This window comes from Emydura macquarii, unplaced genomic scaffold (genome assembly GCF_026122565.2).
Source record: "Emydura macquarii macquarii isolate MOO-44397 ecotype Brisbane River unplaced genomic scaffold, CSIRO-AGI_Emac_v2 contig_554, whole genome shotgun sequence".
Classification (NCBI taxonomy): domain Eukaryota; kingdom Metazoa; phylum Chordata; order Testudines; family Chelidae; genus Emydura; species Emydura macquarii.
The window spans coordinates 15,765,939-15,789,408 of NW_027130691.1; the positions used below are offsets into that span (position 1 = coordinate 15,765,939).

General features: G+C 41.2%; 1 protein-coding gene across 2 annotated transcripts in view; it reads left to right on the plus strand.

Annotated features, from left to right (window-relative positions):
- PPIL2 (peptidylprolyl isomerase like 2) overlaps positions 1–23,470 on the plus strand; it is a 109,545-nt gene that overhangs the window by 71,784 nt on the left and 14,291 nt on the right. For both annotated transcript variants that reach the window (XM_067539874.1, XM_067539873.1), the window contains exons 14-16: positions 1,769–1,802; positions 19,977–20,094; positions 22,238–22,294. In XM_067539874.1, the coding sequence (XP_067395975.1) occupies positions 1,769–1,802; positions 19,977–20,094; positions 22,238–22,294 (209 nt within the window). The remainder of the gene's footprint in view (positions 1–1,768; positions 1,803–19,976; positions 20,095–22,237; positions 22,295–23,470) is intronic.

Below are 23,470 nucleotides of genomic sequence, written 5' to 3' on the forward strand. Positions count from 1 at the left end.
AACTTCATTTAGTGAGGTTCCACAGCCCTAGCTGAAAAAATCAGGGAGTCAGGTTCTGAAGGAGTTCTGAGACTGGTCCCTGTGGTTTTGTATGCAGGGGTTAGAGAAAATCAGCTAACTCTTGAAGGGTTTTTTGGGGGGTTCATTGAACTCGAACCTCCAGGGAGAACCTGCCCCAAGGTGTACCCTCTCTCTATACAAGTCATGGAAACACCACCTCTTTTCTTACGTCGTTGTCTGATTGAGGACAGCTGTTGGAGAGGAAGCAAGGAATGCTGGCTTGAGGAAAGAGGGTTTCCCAATGAGGACTCAGTCCTACAAGATGCTGAGCACTCTGGCTCCTATCCAGCAAATCACTGATGTACATGCTTAAAATTGAGCGTGAGTAGTCCTATTGACTTCTGTGTAACTGTTCTCATTTTTAAAGTTAAGCATGTGCTTAAGTGCTTTGGATCGGAGCCAGTGTGCTCCGCATTGTGTAGGATCAAAACCTGAAGTGAACAAACTGAGCCTTTGTGAACTGTGAGCATGGGTCAGGTTTCATGAAGGTATTGAACCGAAATCCCACGGCAAAGGTTTACAGTGTCTGTTTATTTTGAGAGAGGCTCCTTAAGTAACCCATTCTGGTATTCTGAGAAAACATGTTTTGCAATGTGAGATTTAATTTTTAAAATTAAAACTAAAATTGGAATTTGATTACTAGCCATGCCAAGTAAATAGTTCAGCTGCATTCTTAGTTTTAAATGAATAATTTTTTCAGATGTTACCATATGAGCCCTAGTGACACCTCATTACTATGCCAGCTCTTTAAAAAGCATGAGAAGATGCTAGCATTGATTTGCATAGGTCTTAAAATCAAACCATTATAATGATGCTGCTCCCATTCAGACAGTTTAGGGCACTGCAGATGTTCCCTTGAATTGGAACAAAGTGTTGTAACTAGTTTTGCAACTTACTTTCAGAAGAATGTAGGACCTGATCCAAAGCCCACTGAAGTTAGTGGGAGTCTTTCAAGTGACTTCAGTGACCGTTAGGTTGGATCCTGATAGCCTTTTTAAAAAAAAAAAAAAAAAAAAAAAGGACTTCTCCATTTGGCAGCACTGTGTTCCTAGGTTTATATTTAATATCAAAATTAAAATCGAGCTTTTGTGTGCTTTCACTATGACTATAGTTAACTTGTGCTCTCCCTTTGCCAACTTTGGAGCAATAGAATCCAAAATATTGTTTTAGTGTAGGTCTGCATCAGCAATGGCTATCTTGTACCTGATTGGTTGGTTTCATTTTGGGATTTTTCTTACAACGTATATAATGAACAGTGCCAGAAAGATGGAGGCAAGTGTGGAACGCTTTTTTCTTGCTGGAGTTTTGATAGCAAAACTAAACGCTTTTCAAACTTTAAATGCAGTGCATCATCGACTGGGCAGCTTAGGTCACAGCAGGTGATGGAAAAGATATTTTTCCATTAACCTGTACAAGACACAGTTCATTTATTTTTCCCTGTTTGTCCACAAGAGACCTATTATTGTTATAAACCTGTCACTCTGCTACATGATGTTTCCAAGAGCATATGACAACCAATTGATAAAAGAAGCGCTACACTAGTTGTAATGGTTTTCTGTTTACTAGCTTGCCAACATAGCACCACTTAGAAATAAGAAGAGTTGAGCAGAATTTCTCTTTTGTGAAAATATTTTGTTTCTTATATCTAATAAATTCTAGGCATATTCTACTAGGATATAGTGTTTTGTTTTGTTTTTTAATTCTGCAGATCCAAGGAGGTGATCCTACTGGAACTGGAACAGGTAAATGTGTGTGTGCATGGCCGAAAGAGAATATATGGGTATACTAGGGTAAACAAACTTCTTCTCTTATTGCCCTGTTTTTGTTTCACTGCAATCCATCAATTATGTCCAGCTTTGTAGAATGAAACTCATTAAATGATGATCACATGATACTTGTGGAGTATATCTATTTCAAAACTATGGGTGCTATATTTTAAATCCCTGTGAATCATGTTTGTATATAGTACAACTGAAAATTTGTTCAGCCTTTTGAAATAGTTTTTAACCTTTACTTTCTTTGTTTTTCAAAAAAGTTTGCAATGATATGACAACCAGCCTCCAAGATGTGATGGGAATTAATGTTGTACCTTGCTTTGAAAATACAAAATGCTGTATAAAGACAGGCCTTATTGGCTGGTTTGTATTGAGAGAGAGACCTTCCATGAGTCTCTTGTTCACAGTTCAATCTGCTGGGATTGTGTTCTAAGAAAGAAAAAAAATACTGTGCACTAAAGCAAGATTCTCTTTTAATTCAACATTAATGAAATGTTAGACCTGTTGAGACCTAGATAACGATCAAATACTGTCCATTCCCCCAGAATTTATCTCCTTGTTAGGCCCACACCTCTTCCCATTTTGTTTCTAAACTTTTAGGGATCACTTTATCAATACTTTTTCCTGCCTGTTCTTCCTTCCTAGTCTCTGTGATCTAGATACAATGGTAACAGCCACTGTAAACGTGCAAAGAGATTAGAATATAAATATGAGAGATGCTCCTATTACTGCAGTGAAGGCTTCTTAGGGCATTGGCCATCCTGTTGTATATAAGATACATTATGGGCTTACCTGCTGCTATAAATTGGCTCTCCGTATACCTGTACAAGTCATTTTTGCCTGCTTACTACCAAATGTCAGCCAGTCTCCACAGCTACTTGTCAGGCCCCAGGAGTTCCCCCACATTTTGTTCTACTGTTAAATTACATATGTGCTACTTAGTCATACCACACAATATATTCCTGTGCTCACACAATCTGTTCATCCAAAGGGATGTCTCTGTAATTGTTAAATATTTTACCATATATTATTTACTTATCAATTCGGGTATATTTGGTTTGGCCAAGACTCTACCCCTAATGAGCATAAAGGGCATAAATTTATGAGGGATTATGCAACTGCTGGATCAGATTGGTTAGGGATTCTGTGTCTTGATTACTGAAGCCCATTGAAAAGATCTGTTACGTACTATGTGTTTTGTTACTCATGGACTGTCAAATGAAATAGGGTCTGATTCCATTAGAAGATGACTATTCGTTGAAGGTACCTGAAGGCATAATTAGGAACATCTTTAAAAAGAGAAATGAAAGAGGTGCTGAGGACAAGAGGTACTTTAATGGGTTAGTGACATAACCCAGTAGCCTTTCACCTCTGTACACAGCAGTTCAAATCTTGTTATGGAGTGAAAATGAACTCGGTGGTGTCATTCTAGGCTCCATTTGTGCAAATCATAAAACTACCATGAAATGCAGCACAATTAGCAATTTGTAGAAGAGAAGTCCAAGGCTGGCAAAGCATTTATTTTGAAGGTTAGGACTGAGTTGCAATTTTGAATGTACATTAAAAATTCAATACAAATAAAGCCAGGGGGAAAAATCCCTAATGTGTATCCTTTCATTATAGAAAAGAGTTTGATAGAAAGATAGAATCCCAAACCAAAGAGAACAGTCTCTGATTTTTTTCATCTTGTTTTCTTCAATTTACTTCATTTTAATCGGATCTGAATATATTGTAGACCTGGGCGTCCTGTGTGAGTTTATAAAGCCTATGGCAGCTTGTATAAAACTTTCAGTTTATACCCTAGTGGCTCTGACAGTGCCAGCAGCCCTTTAAAAAGTTGCTGCAGTTCCGGAGAATCCAGACATTACAGAAATCAACTTTTCAAATAAAAGTGTGTCTTGTTGCTTTTTTATCAGGGCTAAGTATTTTAATTACCTTAACTTGGTTCCAACCAGAAATAAAACATATTTGAAATACTTAATGTGACAAGAGTGACTAAAAGTATTAGGCTTCTACAGGATTCTCAAGCTTGTTCTGTGTTTTTATAATAATTAAAATTATGCAATTTAAACAATGGGGGGGGGAGATCTCCAAGATTTATTTTTGATTACCTAACAGCTTCTGCTCAGCTGAGGTTTACAACCACAGCAGACTTTAGTTTCACAAAGCAATTTTTATCTGTTTATTTCAGTCAATATTTGCTATTGTCCTCTAATTTTTACATTTGATCTTTTCATACTTTATTGAGCACTAATCATCTCTGATCATACTTCTTATTATTTTTGATGCACATAGAGTGAGCAAACAGTTACACCTATTATATTTCTGTTTCTGACCGTGCATATGCATGCAGCCTTTCAAAAAAACTTGTTGAAACTTTCTGATTGACATCATCTTGCTGAATCTTTTATCTTTGTTTCTGAGATGGGTAAACTGAGTGGTGTGAAAATGAAGATTTTTTTTTTAAAAAAAAAGGCAAAAGCTCTCCAGGCTTCTTCCCTGTCAATAAAGCAAATGAGCATGAAGTATAAAATAACTGTTTTGATACTCTTGGAGCAGCTAGTTTAAATGCTATAATCAAAATATTCTAAACTCCCTTTCATTTGCAATTGATTAAATTGGGAAACTGCAGTCTTTTTCTTCTGTTGCTTTCAAATGTGGAAGCCATTGTGTGCTGAGTGCCTGGGTTGTTGAACACAGCTGCAGTCCTGAGTGTCTGTTGTTTTGTTAGCTGCAGTGTTGTTGCTTAAAAATAACAGATTTAAGGTGAAACACAGCTCTATTCTGCTCACAAAATTGCTTAATTCTGTTGTCTGAGAAAGGCCAGGGTTGTGGTTCAAACCAGAGCCTCGTTTAAACGTTCAGAATAAGTAATGTTCTGATTTCAGAGTCCTGGAATAAGTTGTATACCATAGAATGACAAAAGAAATATTGGTTAGAAAGTTAAGTTTGGAGTTTAGGATCTATTGGCAGGACCTGTTGGTATCCACGTAGAAAGGGCTACAATCCTGACATGGTGCAGTCTCCTGTAGTACTGTTGTACTACTGCACTCTGTTTTTTCTGTAGGAATCATGGATAGCTGCTATTTTGAAGAGAAATACTGTGTGAATAGTGTTAAAACACTAGAATTTAAGTAGAAATAAGAGGATACAGAGATGGTCAACATTGCTGGGACAGCAGAACTATTTCAAGGAAGTTCTATGGCCTGTGTTATACTGGAGGTCAAATTAAATTATTATAATGGCCCCTTCTAGCCTTGGAATCTATCAGTCTATTTTAAAAAAACCTAGACAAGGTTTTAATCCGTAAATCAGAGCTTTTGTATATTTCATTTCAAGGCAATGAAACTATAATATTTTAATATTTTACAAATAAAATTAATTGGTATGCTAGAACTTTTTATTAAATTAATTTACCAAAAATCCCTCCCTCTGGAAACCTGCTGTCTTTTACCAGTTATTCCTTTATCAGAGAGCAACCGGATAATGGGGAAATCACAAAGGCTACAAACAGGAAAAACAAATACATCCTCTTAGTTGGCACTATATCTTTTTTTTTTTTTTTTGGTTCTTTACTTGAGAAAACTGAAGTGTTCCATGAGAATACTGTTGAAAACTCAGATATTTTATTTGTGAAATGCAAAATGCATAAACACATGGGGTAAAATTTTAAAAAAGCACCTAAGTGCCAATTTTAAGAGAGACTTAGGCATTTCTGAACTTTTACTCATGACTTTGTTGCCTTTGCCCTTGTCTTTTTTGTGGTATGTGTTTGGAGGCAGCAGAAAACAGTGCAACAAAGAGTAGCATTGAATTGTGAGAAGCTTATGTTTGCTGCGCAGATGACACCACAGAGGATGTTAGGAGAGACCAATAGAAGGAAAAATGGATGGGGACATACAGGTAGAAGAGTTGGCAGATGTGAAATTCACATCATAGTAATCTTTTCATGGAAAAATATGGGAAGTTCCATGCACTTAAAGTTGGAGAGTGATTGAAGGGGAGTGGAGGACGATTGGAGCAGGGAGTTCATAGTGTCAAAGGGTATGAGAGTCACCAGTACTTTATACAATTGTTTTTCAGCATTTTGGAGGAAGAGTCTATACTTTACTACAGAAGGAAAACATATCTTCAGTGTGTCTTTATCCTGAGAAGTCTGGAAAGAAAACAACTTTTGGGGCTCAGTGGCAGCTAGGAAGATGACAAAACCACTGTATGGAAGTTGGAGACTCTTCGGTTCAGAGATGGAGAGTTCAAACTCTGACCTAGAGATAACTGCAAAGTTTTCTCTGTCCTGTATTCAGAGGTGTAGTGTCTGGCTAAATGGCTTCAGGGAGTTTAAATAAGGCTCATCTTAAGTTCCGAGTATTTGGGGTGGGGGGGAACAGAAGGGGAGGAGAGCATACACTGGTCTCTTAAGAACCTCTGGCCTCCCCTCTCCTCAAGACTGGATAGTTACAAAATGAGGACTCTTCTAGCATGAGTGTTCATGTACATTACTCCTGATAATGCTAATTAGAGTTGAATGTGTAAATCCATGCTCATTGTAGCTTCAGGAATTCTATACAATAGACTAGTTTCATTATGCCAAGAATTTTTGTTCATGGGCGTTTCCTTGAGTCATTCTGTCAGTTCTGAAACTTTCCCAACAGGCTATATCTCTGTATTACAGAAAGAGTGGTTTGTTCCAGTTCTTATTTAAGAACATAAATTTTCTCAAAGTGAATTTTCAAAGCTCTCGTAGGATTGGCATCAACTTCTAAATCTTCTACCCTGCTTGGTAGAGTGTATTTAACACAATGCCAGCCTGGAGCTCTTGTTCAAATGAAGCGTTCAGCCTATGGGAGGTTACTGTGACTTAAAAAGAAAAACAAAAACAGAGTATATTATTTTAATAGCTTTGAATGTGAATTGCAAAGTCTGTACAATGAAATGTCCCAACTTGAGTGGAGCAAATGGACACGATTAGCTGGGATTTCACAAAAAGTTTTAGATTGTGCTCCACTTTGCAGTTCTTCTCAAAATGCACTAGGCATATGACTTTAGGAATATAGTTGATCAGTACTGAAGCAAAGGAGACTATTTCCGGTATGGATAAAACCAGGCAGAATTTAGTCAGTATGAATAGTTGTTAAATTCTTCAATATGAGCTAATATTAAAAATCAATGGGGCTAGGGCCTGACTGTCAGCCTTTGAAACCGTGCTCCTACATTTCTAAAGTGTCGTCAAGTATGCACTTCAGGGGGTGTGTGTTTGCAAAAAACAAAAGGAGAAGTTAATTCTTCAAAACAGACAGCATCCCACCTGCCTGTGTCCTTCCCTCTCTGTTACTGTGACCTCCAGGTTCAGAGGCTGCCTGGAGAGAAGCTCAGGCAACTGATTCGTCCTCCTTCAAAATAGCCACAAACTCCTGCTTGGACTCCTGGGGCAAGGAATCAGCAGATTTGGCCATGGAATGCTATATATTATAGTCCCGTCTCCCCAGCAATTATATAAGTGCACATCAGCATGCCAAAGGATTGTACAATCAGGCCCATGCAGTTTACATTCAGGGTGGCAGTTCTTTAATGCAATCAAGTTATGGATGAGTGGAGTGTATTTCTAAATTAAACCCCTTTTTGGATTTCTGCTGGTATCTGGAATGAATATTGGTATTTCTTTGATTCTTGATGGTTAAAAGCAAAATCAGATGCATCTCCTGAAGCTAAAATGACAATATTTCCTAATGATTTAGTCATTAGAAAAGGAGCAGGGTTTGGAATAACATCAGTTTCCCTAGAAACTTAATGCTCTTTGCAAGGTATATTTGAAAGTAGCTTGGTTGGCTTACATGACATCAGTTGTTATATAAAAATAAATTGAATATGAGACTATGAAAGTATTTTTTTTTCCTCCACCAGTATGTCCATAGGGCGGGTATGCTCATTTATTAGGGTTACTTTCCTTGCGGGGGAAGGTTGTAATTTTATTAATGTACTGCTTGTTACTTGTGTTTTTATATGGAGCTTTACTTCTCCCTTCTGCAAGTCCCCTCCCAATGGAGCTACCCTGCAGGACCTAAGTTTCCCAGGGCTGGGTTCCTCCAGCCCCAGACTCAAATAAACACCCACATTTACACATACACATTCACAGATTAACAGAGTGCGTCTGAGCGGATTGGGTCAAAATAGCACTTTTAAGCTGACACGCTCATATACCACTGGCACCGCACCAGAATAGAGTACATCTGAGCAGACTGGGTCAAACAGCACTTTCCAGCTGCCACCCTTATATGCCCCTGGACTCCACAGGCTGGGCAGAGCTGCACTTTCAATCTGCCACCCTTATATGCCACTGGCACCGGAATAGATTACGTCTGAGCAGGCTGGGTCAAACAGCACTTTCCAGCTGCCACTCATATGCCACAGGTTCAGCATGTCAATCCCCAATTTCACTGTACAATTATTCTGGTAGTAACCCCCTTAATGAGCAAACCCCACAGGATTTTTGGGCGTTACAAAGATCTTTGACTTAGGTAAAAGAAGCATTGCTGCAGAGCAAGACAGGGAAGCCGAGACCACGAAGGAGTAAATGAAGTTTGGAGAGAGTCTGGCAACCAGCTTGATTATAAAAGTTATTTTATTGCCAGGTATATAGAGTAATAGCCATACAAGGAGAGAGCAATAAACAAACAGTTACAATATTACATGATTTCAATTGGGGTATTGAGGCATTCTAGACCAAGTTTGATTACAAGTCAGGCTTAGAAAGTTATACCTGGAGTGAAAGAGAGAGAGAGAGGTCTGAGGGAAAAAGTGAGCTTAACCGGAGGAGAGAGAGAGAGAGAGTTGTGGTCTCACCACTTAGCACAGTTTGAACTGGTCAAAGGTTCCCAGGAGACAGGCTGTTCGGCTTAGGGTCCGGAGTGCTTGAGACAGTCAGAGCAGCCCCCAACATGATCAGTCAGGAAAAGGTGAAGTTCCAGTGGCATTGATGCAGCTTTTGGATCCAGGCATCAGAACAGAGGTTTTTTGAACTTGGGTAGGGGTTTTTGTAGGGAAGAAACAATGGTTCAAGGGAGAACACTAGATTTGTTTATGGGTAAACGATGACTCAAGGGAGTATTCCAGAGTTGTTTTGTTTAGTCTGGACAATAGGAACTGATCATTCCTGGCTATGGGCAGTGTTCCTTCAAAGGAACTCACAATGCAATCAGGCAGATTTAGTGTTTTGGATATCAGTAAAGGATCTATGACTAGAATTGGTCTGATAACTGCTGAGCTAGGTGTGTGCAGGCGTGGGTTCATTACCTTCTGGAGCAGAGATCTCCCATCATGCCATGCTTTCCTGCTTTGCTGATCCCAGAGTTCAGTGTGGTCCTTGTCTTGAAGCTTTGTTCTCCATTTGGTATGCTAATAGAGATGTTTCCTTGTTCCATCTTTGATGTAGATGAGGCTAGGGGAGTTACTTTAATCCTGTCACCTTTGTCCGGAGGGGTTTAGGTGTGTCTCCCACTGCCTATCATTGCTTTTTGTAAGTCTTTCTTCTGATCAGTTCTGGTTTAAGCAGAACCTGAGGTGGGAGGGGGTCCTTCGTGAGTCAGACAGGCTGGGTGCTGTGCCCTGGTTCCCCAAGAATACAGAGCTGACAGATAACGCATAGCTATAATTATACCTAGTTATAGATCTAAAGAAGGGTTCATTTCGTAAATGTAAAACATAAAATAAATATATACGCCAAGGTAGTAGCAATGTTACTCTCTGTAAATTTCCATGCATTTTTAAGATTAGAACAGCTCCATCTGGCAGGGATGCTGAAGATTTTGAAATTTAGCACTGATTTCTCTCTCTCTTGCTGTCGGGTCTCTTGTCAACGCTTCATTAATAAAGCTGCTGTGATTTTAGTAATAAATTTAAATGGCCAGTGATCTGTGCTGCTAAACAGTTCACCTTATGGAAAACTGCAGCACTGAGGAACAAGAAAGATTAAATATAACATGGGATGGAGAGCTGTCAGTGGCTCATCTATGTTGGCAGAGCTGTGCAGCCAAAGTAGTCAGATATACATTTATTTGAAGATTTAATGTCTGTTTAGCTGGCCGAGCTAATTTCCATAAGCCTTGCACTTAACGTTTCAGGAAGACAGTTGGGAAAGATTTTACCACCTTTCCCAAAGCTGCAATAGAATATTTTTTCTTTAACAAAATAAGCCCCCTTCAAAACAATCAGCTGAATCATGGCCATGCTTTGTAATGATTAATTATTTGAAAATGTATTTCACATTCATGCTGCATCTATTCCTGCTGTTCATAATAACAAACTGGTTAAGTGTTGTGAATAATTCTCTCAGTATTTAGAATGTTGCCAGTTCCTGTGCAAATGGAACAGCTGTTGTGTATTCCCAATGTTCCAAATAAGAAAGGAGAAAGTATGCATGGAGAAAAACAGGTTTAATATTCCATCCTCTTCAATGAAGGAAAATGGAAGAGACTATACACATTTTTAAAGCCGTGCTGGAATGTTACAGCTACTTGTACCTGGTCAGGAACTGTAATTAGCTAGAGTCTCTTGTGCACCCGCCCTTTCATGCTGCTGGCTGCAAATGCCTAACAGCGAATCCCCCTGGCAGATGAGAATTCTGCAATGGTATAAACCAGCAGAGCCAACTCCTGCTGCAATGGTTGCCACGCCCACAGTAGAGATCAGGGTCAGAACAGAGCTCAGCTGTGTTTTGCCAGTCCTCCACTGACATAAGGTCCCCTAGGAACCAGCTCTACAGTGGCCCCTGGTCCTGCATTGGGTGGAGCTTGGCATAGGGGAGAATGAAGCCCTAGTAATATATTTTTCTCTGATATCAACATCTCTGAAAATCAGGCCTATAGCATTTTAAGTTGAGAACCCAAAATTAATGGGCACCCTTAAAAAATGCAAATCCTAATCTCTGTGCCTCAGTGTCTCTGTGAGTGAAAGGAGGGCAGAATTTTACCTCTCCTCATGGGGTTAAGGGAAGATTTGAGGGGAAATGCTTTGAGAGTCAAGTGTCTTGGATGAAAAGCTCTATACAAGTGTCATGTTATTACCATATGCCTTGTTCTTCTGAGTGACAAGAGGAAAGCTATAGAAAGTAAGCAATCATTTTTATGAACTGGAGCCCTCCCACTTAATTTTCAGTGCTTTGCAATTTTTGTGGCCCCCAGAATTACTTATTTTAAAATCACAACTGTCATAAATGATTCCCAGCCCACACCTTTTTTTTTTTTTTTTTGTTGAGCATTATAGTTTCTGAAATCTTACATGTACTTGAGGTGTGTCACTTCAGTTTCTTGCAAAGGGCTTGTACAACTGGCTGATAAGATTAATTTACAATGCATTTGTACATTTTGAAAAATAATTTCTTTGGGAGGAAGCAAGACCACCTTTTCCAGCAAAGAATGAGCTATTTCAGTTTGCTTCTTTTGTCTTTATGCTCACTAGTGCATTGTCACACTGGATGTCAATTTGCATCTTTTCACCTTTTCACCAGCGTCACAAGTTGTGGCCGTGATCTTGAATAGCTAATCAGTGCTACACCTACAGCTGCTGCTCTGAATAAATATTGAAATGATGAAAGCAGTTTAATTTATCCATCTGAGCTGTGTGGTTTGCAGTTTCATCTTTCTTTTTCTTTCTTACTTTTTGTCAGGAGTAGGTAAACATCCCTTTTTAATAGAAGAGACCATTTCTTTTCACCTTTGCAACTGCATAATTTTTATTAAAAACTTGGGCATATGGATCCCACCCACCATTAATTCTGAATTTTAGGGAAAGTTTCAATGATTTTTGTAAAGTTGTACAAAAATTATTTGTGGCACACAAGATAGTTGCAATCATCAGAGGAAGGTCAGCCTATTGCAGAAGCCCATCCCACATAAAACCTCCAGGTTTGTGACTATAAGTGACAGAGCTGCGCAGGGTCAGGTTATGTAAATTAGCTCCTCATCTGCCATTCTCTTAACACCTGATCCTGCAAAGAGTCATATCCATGGGGAGTCCTGGCTGCTCCCACATGGAGTCCCATTGGCTTGAATGCAATTGTCTCTGAGTCCTGGTCTACACTACAGAGAGAGGGCGACGCAAGGCAGCTTACATCAACCTAAGTCTGTAAGCGTCTACATTAAAATGTCACTCCCACTGATGTAACTTGCCTGCTACGCTGACTTAATAACTCCACCTCCACAAGAGGCGTAGCGCTTAGGTCGACGCAGTGTCGGTGTAGACGCTGCATTACTTAGGTAGACTTTAGTGGCCTCTGGGAAGTGTCCCATAATGCCATATCATGACTGCTCTGGTCACCATTTTGAACTCTGCTGCTAGGGGCCAGGCATACAGGTATATGCCCCTCCCCTTTAAAGCTCTGCAGATTTTTGCAATTCCATTTCCTGTTTGCTTGGCATGGAGAGGTCACCTAGCAACTGCCCAGCTGACCATGCCAGCTTCACGCTGCAGACACACTCCTGCCTGGAGTACACAGGAGGTGGCGGATCTCTGGGTCTATGGAGAGAAGAGACTGTACAAGCACTGCTCCGATCCAGCCGTAGAAACGTCGATATCTATAAGCAGATTGCTCAGATCATGTAGGAGAAGGACTACAAGAGGGGACTCACAACAGTGCTGTGTGAAAAAGGACTGCAGAAGGCAAAGGAGGCTAACCATCACTCTAGTACAAAGTCGCAGACATGCCGCTTTTACAAAGAGCTGCATGCCATCCTCTGTGGAGACCCCATCACTACCCCCAAGAGCTCCATGGATACTTCAGAAGACCAAAGTCACAGGCCCTTGCTGTGAACAGGGAAGAGGAAGAGCAGTATGGGGGCTAGGCAACCAAGGGATCCAGTGGCTCAGCAAGCCAGGACCTGTTTTTGACTCCTGGACTGACCAGCTAGTCCCTACAGTCCAGCACAGGCAAGCCTGATGCAGGGGGAAGCAATCTCTGTTAAGTATGCAGTTTGCTTTGATATCGCAGGGAGACATCTGTTCATTTTCTCTTTTTAATCATGCTAGAAGAGGTAGTGAGCTAACCAATAGAGGTAGAATTGCTATCTGTTTCTCATTCTCCTGTACAGTTAGGCAGAGGGAGCCCTCAGGAGCAGTTTGTTTATGTGTACCGGGATGTCCCATGAATCCTCCATAGAAATCTCGAGGAAACTTTCCTGGGTTGTCTGCAATCCTCTGCCGAAGATTTCTGGGGAGGGCTGCCTTATTTCTCCCGCTGTGGTAGGATGTTTTCCTACATCACTCAGCAATTACTTCAGCTGGCACCATTGCATCACACAGGCTAGCAGCATATGGCCCTGGTCTGCGGCTGGACGGCTGCAGGAGCTGTTCCCTTTCAGCTTCTGTTACCCTCAGGAGTGATATCCGATAAACCCACCCCTGCCTGTGGAAAACAGTGCCAGGATTCTGTTCAGTTGCTCTATATGCATGTGCTTGTGCCTGTGAGCTAGCCTCCTCCCACCCCCCATTTATTATCCCAACTCACACCCATCTCCCTGGGCTGTACTCGCCATCACTGGGACTGCTGCCATGCTCTATGAATCCCAAAGAGTAGTGAGAATGTAATGCTTGCAACTTGTGTGGATCAAGGGGAGTGAGTTCAGTCTACCAACTTTCCTCTGTGCGTTGAATCTTTTGCAAATGGAAACGTGGCCTTGAGGGTCACTCCATCCATACCAACAGGGCAGCTCAGCCAGATAAGGAGAAGGAAGAGAATATAAAATGACACGTTCCAAGAGATCCTGCAAGCCTCTACTGCTTTGGATACTGAGCACAGGGCTTGGAGGATCACCCGCATGGACAAGGATGGAATGGGGAGGGACGTGCAGCAGGAGATGTTAGCGCTTCTCAAGCGGCAAACATACATGCTAGAGACTGTTGTTGACCTTCAGGTTCAACAGTCCCATGCTCGCTTCCCTCTGCATAGAGGACTGCATTCCGGGACCCACTCCCTCCCTCCACGTGCCATCCGCAGCCATTGCACTACCCCTACCACTCCCCCCCGGGGAGAGTCCAGGCAATCACAGCTGCATGTACACTGACCTGTGAGGGACGCAGTTGGTGTATGTGTTTGTGAAATGGAACAGACTGCTCTTTCTCCTTCTAAGGTTCTTCTCCCTGTATTTTCAAAGTTTCATCGTTATAAGTATCTGTTTGCCTGGGTTCGGGATACAAGTCTATTAATGGAAACTTCATTCATCTCTATTAGTTCACAACATACGCTGGCTGGGGCTGACATCATTCACAGATAATAGCAGTCGGTGCATTTGCAATGTTATATTAATACACACACAGCTCTCATTACAAGTGACATACCAGGGTGCAAAAAAAAAAAAAGCCAGCTAGAGCACACTACAGCAACACACACTACTGTGTCTCACTATTAAAATGGTCTTTCAAAGCCTCCTTGAGCTGTAAAGCTCCGTGTTGAGTAGCCAGATACCAGGGCTGTAAGGGCACAAAGTCAGCTGACAGCCATTCCACCTTCGCCCTCCAGTGAGGCAGAAACATTTCCCCCTTTGCTTCACAGATATCATGAAGGACACAGCAGGCAGCTATAACCATTAGGATATTTTTTTCACTGGGGTCTAATCTCATGAGTAAACAGCGCAAGCAGCCTTTCAAAAAGCCAAAGGCACATTCAGTTGTCATTCTGCACTTACTGAGCCTGTAGCTGAAACACTCCTTGTTGCTGTCGAGCTGGCCGATGTACAGCTTCATGAACCATGGGAGTTAAGGGGTAGGCAGGGTCTCCAGGGATCACTATTGGCGTTTCCACATCCCCATTGGTAATCCTCTTGTCTGGAAAGAAAGTCCCTGCTTGCAGCTTTCTGAACAGGCCTGTGTTCCTAGAGATGCATGCGTCATGCACCTTCCTTGACCATCCCTGTTGATGTTGGTAAAACATCCCTGGTGATCCACCAGCGCTTACAATATCATAGTAAAGCAGCCCTTTCTGTTGATGTACTTGATGGCCAGGTGATGTGGTGTCAAAAAGGATATGCGTACCATCTATCACCCCACTGCAGTTGGGGAACCCCATTGCTGCAAGACTATCCACTATGGCCTACACATTGCTCAGTCAGTCCTTTATAGCAGGATGTGATTAATGGCTCTGCACACTTGTATCACAGCAACCTCCACAATGGACTTCCCAACTCCAAATTGATTCCCAACTGATCAGTAGCAATCTGGTGTTGCAAGCTTCTGCACAGCAATTTCCATTCACTTCTCCCCGGTCAGTGCAGATTTCATGTTGGTGTCGCTGTACCGGAGGACTGAGGCAAGCTCTGCATACATATCCAGGAATGTGGCCTGGCGCATCCAAAATTTCTACAGCCACTGCTCATCTCAAACCTGCATAACAGTGCAGTCGCACCAGTCAGTGCTTGTTTCTTGGGTCCAGAACCGGAACTCCAGCATCTGCAGCTGCTCCGTGAATGCTTCCAACAGACTTGAATTGTTTCTTTCTATGTCCCACAGCAATCTAGCCGCCAAGGATTTGTCATATCCCCCACAATTCCCCTGGCGGCTCTGCAGAAGAGTGCAGGATCAGGGGCCCAGTGCTTGCAACACTCATCACCATAGTGCAGAACTGTGCAGAATCTGTGCTTCTCACATGGATGGTGGACAGGCGGGTTTGCAGGGCTTTTGAAAAGAGGTGTGAAACATTATGGGATGCAGATAAAACTATGGGATGGGGAAAACTGCATTATGGGATGTTGAAATCATGTTTCCAGTCACCCCTGCGTGACTCATTTGCCCCCATGAGGCATTGCAAACTCTTCCCAAAACACCCTGAGCTAGATGGTAGTAAGTTACATGGTGTGATAGCTACCTGTGGTGCACTGCTTTCTGCATCGATGCAAGTATGGGTAGTGAGGATGTGCACCACTGACGCAAGGAGCATGGTGTGGACACACAAAAGTAATTAAATTGCGGTGGCTGTACATCAGCTTAACTCAGGTCAATTTGTAGTATAGACTTCCCCAGGACTGCTTTGTAGCACTTTTCATATGAGCATCTCAAGAATCTTTGCAAAGATTTACACCCCACAGTTCCTCTGTTGAGGTGGCAGATGTTTGTTAGCATCATTTTATGTATGGTAAACTGAGGAAAATATTGTTTAGTGGTTAGAGTGCTTGGGAGACCCAGATTCAACTCCCTGTTCCACCTGGACTTCCTGCATGACCTTGGCCAGGTCACTCCGTCTCTCCCTCACATTTCCAACTGTAAAATGGGGGTGATAGCACTGTCCTATCTCACGGGTTCTGTGAGGGTAAATGTATTAAAGCTTGTGAGATGCTCAGACCCAGTGGTAATGGGGGCTATATGGGTACCTTAGAGATATAGGTGCAAAGAGTTTGAATTACTTTCCCAAGGTCATACAGTGAGCCAATAGCAGAGTTAGGCAGAGAAACAGAATCCCAGTTCTCTGTCCCTCTCTCTAACCACTGGATACATGCTGTGTATGTATATGGTATTGGTGTGGGAATCTCTGCAAATGATCTTAAATAGTCTTCAGAGAGAGAGACTGCTTTTCAGTATGAAGGTTTGTTTTATTTTCCATCGTTTTAGCTGCCTGTCTCTGTCGTTGCTTCAGGCAGACACTTGGTTCCAGAGGTTAAAAAGAGTTTGCCATGAGTGCATCCTTCCTGTTTTAAAATTTAAATAGAATAAAATAGTCATTCCCCATAACATAGTGCTGCCCAGGCGTCTTCAGCATTCCCACCTCCTATGCTGCAAGTTCTCCGCAGACCCTCAGACTGTGTGTTCTGTTTAAAATTTCCACCTTCGAGACTTTTAGGCCAGTGCTGCATAGACTATCCTTTGTCCTTGCCCCCAGCTCTTGGGCAGACAAAATGAGCATTGGGGGAACGCTCTGGAGTGGATGAATGGAGGGAAGCTTTGTACTGAATATTGCAACAATCTACTAAAATATTAGCTTTTCAGATAGTTCAAATAAACTGAAATTAGTTACTGTGTACAGATTTCTAGCCCTATGCTTATGAACTTGAATGAAATCGTAAGAAAATAAATATCACAAAGCATAAAGATCATGGCTCATTTGCTCCTGTCAACATGCTGTTCATACGGTTTGCTTGTTGGACCAGGGAGAACAATCTGTCATTTACAATTTTCCTCTTTTCTTCGAGTTGCTCCTCTGGCCATCTAAGTCCCCTGGCTTGATTCTCCACTCTGACACACCAGCTTGACAATGGTGTAACTCCAGTGCCTTACAACAACATCAGAACGGTGTAACAGTCAGGAATTGGGCCCTCCACTATTATGCTGTATCCTAGCTGGATCCATTTATATATGGCTCTGAAAATTTCTAGGCAGCCATTGCCCTCCATTTTGACATGCATGCCAAATACATCTGTTTGGCAGTTAATTAGGAGTTTCTTCAAGGAGACTCTGTGAAGTGAAATTTAGTTTCCTAAGGGAAATTTAAATGAAACTTGTTACTTGTATACAAATGGATCCAGTTTGGGTGGAGCATAAAAATGGAGGGCTTGCTTCCTGCCCACCGGTTTGATGCTGCTGTAAGGCAATGGAATGACAACTCTTACAGAATCAGGTCTGGGGACTGCAGGTTTGGTTGGCACAAAGGAAAGATGGGACAATTAGTTTCCCTGCCAGTTGTATCTCTAACAAGCTCGCAGTAGCCAGAGCATTCCGACAGGGGAATGCTCACATATATTGTCCTTTTCCCCAGCAGTTGTGGATTTTCAGGACTTTGCGGGTCTGGTTTGTGTTTGGATCAGAATTTAGTTTCACTTCATGTCACCAATTTTCTTCATGAAATGTATTTGTTTACAAATGCAAGAGCGCTATATTCTGAAGCAGGGCTGATAACCAATAGCACAAGGGTAACCACCTTTGGCAGAAATCTTGGGCCCAGCAAGCACCTCTGCCCTGTCCCAAGAGACAACCCTGTTGTCTCTTCGAGGGACCCACACAGACCCACCAGCCAACTGTTTGCTTGTAGCTTAACACACAGCTTCTCTCTAGCTTCTGTTGACTCATTCCAACTGCTTAAACCCACATGGCAGCAACCACTAGCACCTGTGGTGGAATGACCGGCTGGCTAGGAGAGCATGGGTCATTAGCTTCACAGTACCCCCTTAAGATTACCTGCTTGCATCCACTCTTTCTATAGAGTCCCCCTTGCCTCCGACACCCTTAATGACAGGCTAGTACAACGTACAAGTATACAACTCCTTTTAGAAAAGATTACTCCCATTTTTCAAAAAACTACACATACTTACGGATTCTCCATTCCTCGTTATGTTTCAGCTCCCAAACCATTCACACCATCCCTTCCCTCTGCACATCTCCACTCCAAAATAGAGCATGGAATGGAAAAGAATTACTAGCAAAGTACAATAGTGGCTCCTAGACAGGATATGTTTACAATTATTAAGGTGACCACATCTGATTATTCTAGAGTAACTGTTTCTCAAAGGAATTCTCTTCAATGTATCAAGGCTGACCATTGTTGTAACAGCTTACTGATCCCTCAGGCTTATATAACACTGAGAGATTGCCAGACGAAGTCACACTGAGGTGCAGCTGATCTTAAAATATTCAGTAGCCAAATATCAAGGATGTAATCAGTAACTCTTCACTCCTGATTACAGTAACTCCCCATGGTGTTAGAAGAATCTGTCTTCGCCCCGCCTTGTCAACTTGCAGAGCTGGCAATATTCAACTTTATTAACAGGTCTTTTGAACAAGATTAATTGGGTCTTTAAGAGGTGCAGTTTCTCCTGAGATTTCACATTTGTTTAGATCCACATGCATCTGCGTTTACAGCTGTCTACCTGCAATGCTGGATTATTAGCAACATTATGAAGTCAGTTTGAATAGGTTTCCCCAGAGGCTCTTACTTGATACATATTTGCAGTTTTCTGTGTTGGGCAGCCTATTTTCCCCTCTTCAATGGGTACTCTCTCTGCTCTACTGTCCAATTGTATCATAAAATGTCTTTCATGTGTACATGTGCAAACAGCCCTTGAGTATAGCAGATCCTTTAGTGAACTGCTGCTTTTCTAGTGATATGGTTACTCCAGAGAGTTCTCAAGCCTATTCTGCAGCCTGTCTCCCTATTCTGATATTTTTGTGTTTGCTTTCTTTCTAATACCAGGCTGAGATGAAATATTCTTCACGGTTTGTCAAACAAGATGATGGAGTTGACTGTAAAACTATGGAAATGACTCATCTCAGCATTTTTTTTTTATTAGAAGTGATCCTGGACGAAAGTGAAAATGTCAGATCTGTCATGAATAACGTAGAAATGACAGCCAGGCAGAGAGATCTGCACTCTCGCAGACCCTTTTTCTATCTGCTGCTATTGAAAGGAAATAAGTCTTAGAGGGCCAGATCCCCAACTGATGCAAATCTGCACAGTGCCCTTGATTTGAGTGGAGCTACCTTGGTTCACAGCTGCTGTAACTTAGACATTCTGTACCAGCTGCAATAACTTAGCCAAGGATCTGGTCCAGAATGTCTAAGTTACTGTGTCAATTTGGATGAAGTATATCCCCTTACACTGAGCCAGGTTCCTTAGTTAGGAGTTGAACTGCTGAGCTCTTAGTTCAGTATTGAGGTCTGTACCATATACTTCACTGATCCTATAAAAGTTTATTTAATGCAGTAGTAAATAATTTCCAAACCTCTCAGCAGCAACAGTGTATCCAGAGTGCAATTACACTGGTAATTTTCTGCTTATTGCCTTTATTTTTGTCAGGAAAACCCTTTCAGGATTTAATGTCGCACAAAGAAGATTGTGGTTTGATGGCCAGCAGCAAAAAAAAAATTAAAGTCTTGAGAATGCTTGGTGCACAAAATATGTAATACAGCTAATAAATAGTCTTGTCTGAGAGCAGTGGGGAGACGGTGTGTTGTGTTGATGGTTCCAAAATTCAATTTCATTGGGACACTTGGGCATCAGACTGGTAGTGGGAAAGGGAATGAAAATGTTTATGTATACAAAGAAGCCAGGATCCCCATAAACATGAGCACAACTGCGGTACCACGAAAAAAGTACGAGTGCTAGGAGCAATTTGAAGGGTAATGGAAATCTAATGCAGAGAAAACATCAGGGTTGTTTGTTTGTTGTTTTAGGGGGAGAATCGTGTTGGGGAAAGCCTTTTAAAGATGAGTTCAAGCCAAATCTATCCCACACTGGACGTGGTATTCTTAGCATGGCCAATTCAGGACCCAACAGCAACAAATCACAATTGTAAGTGTTCACTTGCTATTCCTCCCAGGACATGTCTTATAGAATTAAGAAAATAAATGGAATTCTATGAACTACTCTTTATGATGCACCAAAATGAAATGCTCTCCCAGGTACTTTCTATTGAAACCACTGAAGTGTAAGACCCATTTTAAACACTAAGATCAGAGCAACTTGAAGTATGTCATGAAGATCTGTAGCTTCTTTGTGTTGTTGGTATTGTCATTAGAATCCCCTATTTCATAATTTGTAGTTTTTCTTCATTTTCTCAGGCACGAGAAAAGAGTTCGTTCCTTCTGTGGAATTTAAAAAGACATTCTCTTACAGCTCAATTGTGCGAGGTGCTGAGCACTATAGCACCTTCATCACTCTAAGCATGTGATTAATTTTAAACACACGAGTAATAGTCCCATTGTCTTTAATAAGACCAAAAAGCAGTGCATCTTGCAGGATCAAGCCCTTACAGAGCGTATCTTGAAGCTGAGCATTATTGCCAGATCACTGATGCTAAATCAACTAGTGGACAGTGGAGCTTTTTTAAAATAAGATATTTCAAGTACCCAAGAAACAGATTATAGGATCTGATTTGGAACAACTTGCAGGAGCTACTGTTCATACTTTCCTGTGTGACTTATTCCTATTGTGTCACAACATCTGCTTTCATGTGTGTCTATTTTTCCTTGGCACTGTAAACTTACACAAAGCATGAAGTCCTTGAGACTATCCAGCTGCTTTCCCAGACCATGTGTAGAATTTTCTGAGAACTGTTGCTAACTTAGAAGCTGTATGAATGGCTCACCTGTATAGGTGATAGTCACACTGATGTAGAATGAGGTAGGTAGGTTCAGTGTACAAAGTTACAATAGATTATTTTTATAAGCACCAGGTACTGACAAGGACTCAAATAAAACTCAGACTTCATCTCAGAATTGTTAGGAAATAGGTTAATTCCTCTTTGCTTTGTTTTGTTTTGGCTGTCCTCACGAATGTTTAGCTTTCAATATTTTGTAAGGCCCATGTTAACTCTCAAATATTTTTTGGTAGAGTGTTATCTGATTGACTCCTGCAGGTCTAATTATTGTACAGCTGAGAATAAGAAGATACAAAGGATGCATAAAGAAGATTAAATTTAATGTGCACCCCTTGTGAGACTCATGCATTATTAACCCAGGGATTTCTAAACCTTTTTATAGGGTGAACCATATTTTAATAAAGAGATTATCTTGCATATGGCATCCCCTCCCATTTACAATCAGATAATTTCCCTATGCCAACTACAACACTTGCATACATGGAAAAGTGCTAGTAGGAAAATATTTGTTTATTTTTAGCTGTCTATAATGCTATATAACGGATGGAAGCAACTCTGCATGGACCATCAGGGTCCACAGACCATGGTATGGGAACTTCGCATTATACAAATTGTGATTGGAGCTTCCAAAAAAATATTAAGCCATTCAAAAAAGTTTTAGTGATTGAGCTTACTTTGCAAACGATATCTTAGACCCCACATTTGTTTTGCAAAACTTTAAACAAAACCTAATAGCAGCCACATTTTTCTGAGTTTTATTATTTCAGTGAAACACTGTTTAATTTAAATATTCTTGCTGTGTTTGCAACCTAAACATGACATTACTGAGCCAAGAAGAGAGATGGATTATAAACAGGCCAATCTAGCTTCACTTAAATTGTAAAAAGTAAATTAAATCTGATTTTGAAAATTGGTGCTGATATAGTCTGACACTGTTAAAGTTCTTTGCCAGATACAAAATCCTGATCCATATAAATGGAATGTAGTTCATGAACAGGAGCCATAAAGCTTTGCTCCAACCTATAATGGCGTTCTTAAAAACTGACAGTTCACAGAAGAGAATGTTCAGATTAGTCAATGGAGTTTGTGCAAGTTATTGGTTAAAATAGTAAATAGGCAATGTGCGAGAAACTGGAATAAAAGTATCAAAAAATGAGGAGTAAAGAACAGGCTGTTGTCAGATACAATCCACAAAAAGTATAGTATGGTAAGTGCCATTCAGTGTACTCCCCACAGCAGGGTTGCCATGTACATTTTTTTAACATAGTTGGCTTTTAAAATATTGTTGAATCTTGAGAATCATATTCTGAGTGTCATGTTTGTGTCCCCCTCCAGCTTTATCACATTTCGCTCTTGCACATACCTGGACAAGAAGCACACAATTTTTGGAAGGTAAGAGATGGACTAGAACTACATCATGCATATAGTGTATCCTGTGTATTTTCAAGGCATAGAGATGAATCTGGTAACTTTTACACTCAATTTGAAGCAAAATTGTGGTTCAAGAGCAAATTCTGTCCTCATCTGTGTAGGCCTCAGTTAACATGAATTTCTCTTTCTTTCCATGCTCATTAGGTGATTTCTCACATGTCTCTGGATCTGAGACCTGGAAATAGCCTTTTGAGATGTAATTTTGTTCACCTCTTTTCTCCTTTCACTTAGTTTGTGGCAGAGCACACTCTTCTTGGCCTTGAGTAGGCAGTGGGTATTCCAACACCGCCACCTTTAGTCAGGCATTCACTTTCCCACCATTTTTCTCCCTGTCCACTCTTTCATCATCATCAGTAACCTAATTATTGTGAGATTTTCTGCTGATGGGCCTCCAGGAATGGTCAAGAACAGAACAGTCAGCACTCGGTCTTTCTAAACATTCACACACTCGTCAGCGTGACACACGAGATTACCTGTTCAACACGCTGCCTTCATCACTTCAGGAACTGTCAACCAGTAGGTCAGTCATGACCCAGAGCTCCCTATGTGGCGGCATAGAACACTGAGCTATTGCATAGGGCCAGCTCATCTCCGCATCTTTTATTTTGTATCCCTGTGGATGTCATTACTGTGACAGATACGGCAATTTCCTGCAGCTTCCTTGGGAGACCTTATTGAATTAAGTTTAAGTATTTTAGAGATCCATTGTATTAAGTGAAAGATTTATGTATTATAGTGGGCTGGGATTGTTTGTAACCTCTCAAGGAGGGAGATGTGACTGATGAGAGAGCTGGGGTTTCAAAGGATTTTAGCGAACAATGTGCCAGACATGAATGAACTTTTGGAACAAAAGGTGTTAAGTGGTTTTCCTAGGGACTCTCCAGGGGGAGGTGAATGCAAATTCCCCACCTCTGGTTAGCTTTTAGAAACTGTGCCCTGAGGAGTTGGCCTTTATCTGCTGATCACTTGTTACTTGAGGCCAAGATCAAAGGCCCAAGTGGAATAAAGTGGAATGGTTGTTCTGGCTCTAAATCTGAGGCAGTTATGAACTTGTAACCATGGGTGAAACCCAGTTGTGGGTTTTCAAGGACTGACACTTACCAAAGCCTGGAGTTGGAGTGGTCTCTGGTAAGCTAA